Source organism: Vigna unguiculata, chromosome 6 (assembly GCF_004118075.2).
Source record: "Vigna unguiculata cultivar IT97K-499-35 chromosome 6, ASM411807v1, whole genome shotgun sequence".
Classification (NCBI taxonomy): Eukaryota; Viridiplantae; Streptophyta; class Magnoliopsida; order Fabales; family Fabaceae; genus Vigna; species Vigna unguiculata.
In genome coordinates this window covers 2,602,541-2,610,337 of record NC_040284.1, presented here as the reverse complement: position 1 = coordinate 2,610,337, position 7,797 = coordinate 2,602,541, and the positions used below count along the sequence as shown (strand labels likewise).

The 7,797-nt window shown below is 38.8% G+C and overlaps 1 protein-coding gene across 1 annotated transcript; it reads left to right on the top strand.

Moving 5' to 3' along the window:
• Window positions 1–6,078: 6,078 nt before the first annotated feature.
• Window positions 6,079–7,578, top strand: LOC114189034 (probable inactive leucine-rich repeat receptor kinase XIAO). Its single transcript, XM_028077732.1, has one exon. The coding sequence runs from the start codon at window positions 6,212–6,214 to the stop codon at window positions 7,427–7,429; it is 1,218 nt and encodes a 405-aa protein (XP_027933533.1). The 5' UTR covers window positions 6,079–6,211; the 3' UTR covers window positions 7,430–7,578.
• The last annotated feature ends 219 nt before the right edge of the window (window positions 7,579–7,797 follow it).

The window sequence follows — 7,797 nt, the reverse complement described above, 5'->3', positions numbered from 1 at the left end:
ACAAAAAATGAAGCTTTATATTTTAAGAGTTGGAAAGGAAGTTAAAGATCTTACCATTGCTAGATTCTTGAGTGGTCTTAATTATGCCATTAGAGAAAGAGTTGAATTGCTACCTTACAATAGCTTGAATGATCTTGTTTAAATGTGTATTAAGGTTGAGCATCAACTTTTAAGAAAACCTTCTTGCAAGGATTCTTATATCTCTTATCCCAAAAGTGATTTCCATAAAGATTTTAAAAGGGATTTTTCCAAAGAAAGGGATACCACTCATAAGAATCCAACAAAGGTAATTGAAAGAGGTGAGACCTCCACCAAGAGAAGCAGTGAAATCAAATGCTTTAAAGTGTCTAGGTCGAGGTCATGTAGCAACCCAATGTGCTACAAAAAGAACTATTGTGTAAAAGGGCCATGACCTCTATAGCAACCAAGATGAGTCTTCTTTTAGTGACTCTAAGAGTACTCATTCACAAGGCTCTTCCAAAGAAGATGCATATCCTAATGAACGACACCTTGTCATGATTAGAAGACTTCTCAATAACCAACCAAGTACTCTTCTCAATGATCAAAGAGAAAATATTTTCCATACTAGATGTGATGTTTTGAAAAATAAATGTGCTCTAATTATTGATAGTGGGTCGTGTTGGAATTGTTATAGGACAAGGCTGGTAGAGAAGTTGAACTTAGCTTTAATACCTCATCCCAAACCTTATAAACTTCATTGGCTTAATGAAGATAGGGATATTAAAGTTAAGCATCAAGTGGACATCAAGTTCTCCATTGGAAAATACAAAGATAGAGTTTTTATATGATGTAATTCCAATGGAAGCTTGTCATATTCTTTTGGGAAGACCATGGAAAATTAACCGCAAAACAAGCCACAATGGTCATACCAATGAGACCACTCTCCTACACAATGCCAAGAATATTTTTCTTCATCCTCTTACTCTTATTCAATTCATTGAGGACCAAGCTCAAACGCGAGCTAGGAGAGATGAAGACAAATCCAATAACTCTATTTGATGTCAAAGAGTGAGGTAGGAGATCCCAATGTTTCAAATCCTAAGGTCATTCCTCTTATTATTTCTCTTCTTCAAGAATTTGATGAAGTCTTTCCTAAAGATGGACCTTGTGGGCTTTCTCTTATTAGAGGCATTGAACATCAAATTGATTTTGTGCTTGGGCTAGTCTATCCTATAGACCTGCCTATTGGACAAATCCCATAGAAACAAAGGAGATAGAGTCTCAAGTACAAGAACTCTTGGATAAAGGTTTGGTGCAAAAAATTTAAGTCCTTGTGTAGTTCTAGTGTTGTTGGTTCCAAAAAAAGATGGCAAATTGCGTATGTGTTGTGATTGTAGCGCCATCAACAACATCATCATTAAATATAGGCATCCCATCCCAAGATTTGATGATATGTTGGATGAATTACATGGAGCCATTATTTTCTCCAAAATTGATCTCAAAAGTAGTTACCATCAAATTCACATCCAAAAGGGTGATGAGTGGAAAACTGCCTTTAAAACCAAATTTGACCTTTATGAATGATTGCTAATGCCCTTTGGCCTCACCAATGCTCCAAGTACTTTCATGCAGTTAATGAATCATGTCTTGAGGGATTGTATTGGTAAGTTTGTTGTAGTTTATTTTGATGATATCTTAGTGTATAGTAAGAGTCTTAGTGGTCATATAGGCCAACTTAGGGATGTTTTTTCTCTTCTTAGCGTTAATCAACTTTTTGCAAATATAGATAAATGTACCTTTTGTGTAAATAGTGTAGTTTTCCTAGGATTTATTGTTAACAAAAATGGGGTCCATGTTGACCCTGAGAAAATCAAGGTCATCCAAGAATGGCCTATTCCTAAAAATGTTAGGGACATTCGTAGTTTTCATGGCCTTATCAGCTTCTATGGAAGGTTCATACCCACCTTTTCCACTCTTGCTTCACCCTTAAATGAACTTGTTAAGAAAGATATTTCTTTTGTGTGGGGTGAAAAACAACAACATGATTTTGATAAAATTAAAGCTAGACTCACTCAAGCTCTCATTCTAGCTCTTCCAAATTTTGAGAAAACTTTTGAGCTACAATGTGATGCTTCGGGTGTTGGCATATGTGTTATTTTATTACAAGAAGGCCATCCAATTGCTTATTTTAGTGAAAAATTAAATGGGTCTTTTTCGTAATTATCCCACCTATGACAAAGAGCTTTATACACTTGTGAGGGCTCTTCATACTTGAAAACATTACCTTGTATCAAAAGAGTTTATCATTCATAGTGATCATGAATCACTCGAGTTTTTGAAAAGCCAACACAAGCTCAAAAAAGACATGCCAAATTGATGGAATTTTTAGAGCAATTTCCCTATATTACCAAAGAAGGGTAAGACCAATTTTGTGGCTAATGCACTTTCAAGAAGATATACTCTTCTAGCCACATTAGGTTCTTAAATTTTTGGTTGTGATAATATTTGTGAATTGTATCTTCAAGATCCTTATTTCTCGTCCATTTACAAGGATTGTCAACAAAAGTCCTAAGGAGGATTCTATGAACAATGGGTACTTGTTTAAAGAAGGAATCATTTTTATTCCTCAAGGTTCACATAGGAAACTTCTTATTCAAGAAATCCATGAAGGGGGACTTATGGGACATTTTTGGGTTACTAAAACTTTGATCATGCTTAAAGAAAAATTCTTTTGGCCCATGTGAGGAAAGAGGTTCAAAGACATTGCTCTAGTTGTATTACATGTTTACATGCCAAATCTACTACAATCCCTTCTGGCCTTTATACTCCTTTACCTATTGCCTCTACCCCTTTGAAAGACATGCTAGACTTCCAAGAACTTCTAGGGGTGTTGATTCTATCTTTGTGGTGGTGGATCATTTTTCAAAAATGGCACATTTTATACCATGCTCCAAAGTAGATGTGCTAGCAATATTACAAATATATTTTTCAAATATTTGGTTTGTCTTCATGGTATTCCTAGGACAATTGTGTTTGATAGAGATACTAAGTTCCTTCGTCACTTTTGGAGAACTTTATGGTCTCAACTAGGAATTAAACTCTCCTTTTCTACTACTTATCACCCACAAATTGATGGGTAAACTGAAGTAGTAAATAGATCTTTATCCACTTTGTTAAGGGTCGTCCTAAAAGGCAATCATAAACCTTGGGATGAATATCTTCCTCACATTGAGTTTGCCTATAATTGTGTGGTCCATCGCACCACCAAGATTTAACCTTTTGAGGTTGTATATGGTTTCAATCATACCACACCTTTAGATTTAATACCACTTCATACTTCTTTTGATTTTGTTCATAAGGAAGGGTTATCTAAATCCAAGTTCATTAAGGATTTACATGAGAAAGTGAGAAACCAAATCCAAACTCAAATTGACAAAATTGCTAAATACAACAACAAAGGCAAGAAAGCTATGAATTTTAATGAGGGAGATATGGTTTGGTTGCATTTAAGAAAAGAAAGGTTTCCATATTTGTGCAAATCCAAACTTAGTAGGAACCATGGATGATGATTAACATTAAGATTTAAGGACAAATCCTTTCCAAGGGGGAGGAGATGATGGACTTGGCCTAAGCCCATTACATGGCCCACATTCAACTCAAGGCCCAAGCCCATCAAAAGGCCCAATTACTAGAAGTATGGTGAGAAAGATACAAGAAGGCCTAGAGCAACAACAACCCAATAAGCTTAATGAGTTTCACACGCTATTCTCTTGGGCTAAAGAAGATATTAAAATATGATGGCCTTCATGTAAAAGTCAGTAGCATAGTCTTTTCTTTTGGGCCAAATGTTAGGCTTGCTTTCCAAAATAATTGGTCAAAGTACATTGATTCTAGCTTCCAAATTAGGCCAATTCAAGCCCACTTTTTAAGCTTGGCGGATAACCTTCTTAGGAGCATATTTCTCTCATTTTGCATATGGTGGAAAAGCATGGAAGGCATGACTTGCCACATGGCGTACAACCCATGAATCACGGATCTAGAAGGCATGTATCTTGCCTAAGCCATACATTTTCATTCTATTTCCACATACATTTGCATTGCATTTGAGGGAGGTTTCTCTACTATAAATTAGAGCCTCCTAAGCTTGTATCTGGTTACTCTTATTTGAATGATAACTTGGTCTTGAGAGCACTCCATACATTTGCCTTATTAAGAGTCATGTTAGCTAGGAATCTCCTTAGATCTCCTCTAGCCTCATTCCTGTAGGATAGCTTTTCCTCCCTAGAACTTTGTTTCCACCGAACCTTTCCATTGCTCTAGGGCCTTTAACCTTGCTTCCAATCCAATTCAGTTGCACCTATGAAGCTCCTCCTCCATCAATCTATGCAATGAGCTCCATCACACATCAAGAAGAGAGGGGGTTTATGGACTACCTGTCCTCGTCCCCTATAATACACGATCCTAAAAAGCAACCCTAGGGAAGTGATGGACTACTTGTCCTTGACCCAAACAAGAAACTACACCTTTTCGTCCCTTAAAGCAAACAACCATAAGAAACAACCTTAGGAAGATGATGGACTACTCGTCATCGTCCTCTCCGAGATACCAGATCCCAGGAAGGCCACTAAAGACCACACACCTAAAAGAACCATCCAATACACGACCTAACCTAGTGCATGTCCGCCCAATAAGAGGACTTGTACTTGGATTGACTAGCTAATCAAGTAAGTCTAATCATCTCAAAGTTTTGAGGCTTGCGTATATTCCAAAACAACAAAGTTCTTGAACATTTGTGTTTATGAAGACCAACATGATACCTTGGGGGTCTTTGCTAGTTATTGTAGCAGGAAAAAGACTTAGGAATGACCTAGCAGGATGTGCCAAGATTTGGGTCGAGGTTTGTGATACTCAGGATTTGGGTTAAGGTTCGTGGTACTCAAGATTTAGGCTAAGGTTCGTGATACTTAAGATGTGGGTCGAGGTTCATGTTGCTCAGAATTTAGGTTAAGCTCCCTTTATGTACTAGTTTAAATTTATGTAAAAAAATATTATTGTATAGGAGATCTGATATGTGGTTGTCATCTTTGTAATCTTTTATCCTTTTTATTATTATCTTTTGTAATTGAAAATCCTTCTACTTTTGGGGAATAAAAATGATTTGTAACTGATGTTCTTATAAATGAAAGGCTAACTCCCTTGACCAAGGAAAGAAACTATTTTAATCTTAGGATTATTTACTTTGAGTTAAAAGAATTCTTTACATCTTTTATTTTTTGATTTAAGATCTACTACTTTTTATGGAAAGTTAAACCTATTCTTAACATAATTGAGAGTGTGGACCTTTATAAAGGTGGCAAGATCTAAATGGTGACTTGAATGCTCCTAATGATTGGAATCAAATCTCTTATTGCTTTAAACGGGGAAGATCCACCTGCAAAAAATTCTATGACGCTCAAGTTAGTAAGAGAGTTTGAATGAGTATGAGAGAATATGTGCTCCTTGGGAATACTAGAAGTATTTATAGGGCCTTCTGGGCCTTGGATCCTTGTGATAAAGCATGTAATGTAGTATTAATCAATATCAATAAAATAACAACTTACTTTGAATAAATAATAAAAACAATAATAATATGGTACCTTACACGATATACTAACTATTATGTAAATATTTTGTATCAAGAAATCTCAAGACATAATCAAATTACTGAGATTTATGATAATTATCATTAATATGTTAATTATCGTTAATACGTGAATATTTGTCCCAATAGATATATCTTAAAATACATTGACATAAAGAATAATCTCCCATAATCAAACCATCTTCTAATCTAATTAAAAAATACAAATTATAATTTAATAACAAAAGTAACATACAATAAACTTATTAATTTTACATTAATCATTTTAAAAGTTATGTTAACTGTATCTCTTAATTAGATAACACATTTTTACTGTAAGTTAGTAAAACTTAAGTTGAAAAAGTTAAAAAACACTTTTTTTTTTTAACACCGGTGACCATGCGTGTGTTTCCAAGGACCGAAAGAAGCAGGGCATAAAAAAGTTTGAGGTCGAGAGAGAAATAAATAGCGACAATTTAAAATGAATCCCAAGGCTCCAAAAGTTGTGCCGTGTCCTTTTCTCCATCTCCCCTCGTCAACAACAATTCCCTCACCTTCACTCTCAAAACACCACTCCTTAAAACACTTTTCTGTCAAACTCTGAAACTGAAACTGAAACTGAAACAACCAATGGCCACTATTCTTCTCGTCCTTCAGCTTCTGATTCTTCTTATTCGCCCATCTCTCCCACAAAACCTGCACCCAAGCGACCTCACAGCCCTCCTCTCCATCAAGGCCACTCTCACCGACCTCTCTCCCACCAACCCCTTCTTCTCCACCTGGAACCTCACCGCACCCGATCCTTGCTCTTCCTTCGCTGGCCTCACCTGCACCCTCCGCCGCGTCACCGCTCTCTCCCTCGGCGAACCCTCCTTCCCCCTCGCCGGCACCCTCCCCGCCTCCCTCTCCCTCCTCACCGACTTGACTCAGCTCCTCCTCTCTCCCGGTCTCGTCACCGGCCCCATCCCCCTACAGCTTGCCCACCTCACCAACCTCCGCGTCCTCTCCCTCACCTCCAACCGCCTCACAGGCCCCATCCCCACCGCACTATCCACCCTCCGCCGCCTCCACACCCTCGACCTCAGTCGCAACCAACTCTCCGGCTCACTCCCCCCGACTCTCACCGACTTGCCCCAACTCAAAATCCTCATCCTCGCCTCCAATTCTCTCTCCGGTACGTTACCCCAAACTGTTAACTCCCCGTTACTCCACCTCGACCTAAAAGACAACAAACTCACTGGACCGTTACCGTCGTCTCTTCCGTCATCTCTCCGTTATCTGTCGCTCTCGCAGAACCTCATGTGGGGCCCTCTTCCCAACGGCCTTCAAACGCTTTCCGAATTGGCTTTCCTCGATCTCAGTATGAACCGTTTCGCCGGGCCCATCCCGGCCCAATTGCTCTCCCTTCCTGCTCTCTTCAACATTTTCTTACAACGTAACAATCTCTCTGGTGGGCTTGGGTCCGGGCCCAGACCCGGACCTGTACCCGGATCTATAGTCGATCTGAGTCATAATTGTCTGAGTGGAGAGCTTTCGAGTGTTCTGGAGGGAGTGGAGAGTTTGTTTTTGAACAATAACCGTTTTACGGGGGAGGTTCCGGAGGCGTACGTGAAGAGCGTGTGTCGCGGCAGCACCAGATTGCTGTACCTACAGCATAACTACCTAACCGGGATTCCGCTGCGGGAGGGAGTGGTGCTGCCCGATGCGGCGTCGTTGTGCGTGTCCTACAACTGCATGGTGCCACCGCCCGCGGTGGTCATGACGTGTCCAGCGAGCGCCGGCGGGGTGGTGACGAGGCCGGCTGCGCAGTGTTCGGTGTTTAGCCATAACGGTAACACCGGAGGTTGATGGATAGACGGTGGTCAATTAATTGGATTGGATTGGTGGAGATGTAATGTTACTGTGTGCAACTGCAACCGCGTCTCATTCACTGCAATTCAATGCTTGTTCTTTTGTCTTTGGATTTTGATTTATAATAGCCAAAATCAGAGAGCGTACTTTCTTTTTTCTTCTCTTCATTTTGTTATAGTTTTTCTTAGTTTAATATATCGGAAAATCATATTTTGATTAATAAATTTTGAAAAGTTTCTCTTTATCACATATGAGGTATCACATGCTAGGTGACATTTTTACGTGGTTTTAGAATATTGAGAATGAAAAAATGGAAAAATAGAAAATGTAACATCTTATTTAATTAATAAACGTAATTAAAAGAA

Coding starts and splice junctions, on each gene's coding strand:
- LOC114189034 (XM_028077732.1), top strand. CDS start 6,212: ATGGCCACTATTCTTCTCGTCCTTCAGCTTCTGATTCTTCTTATTCGC.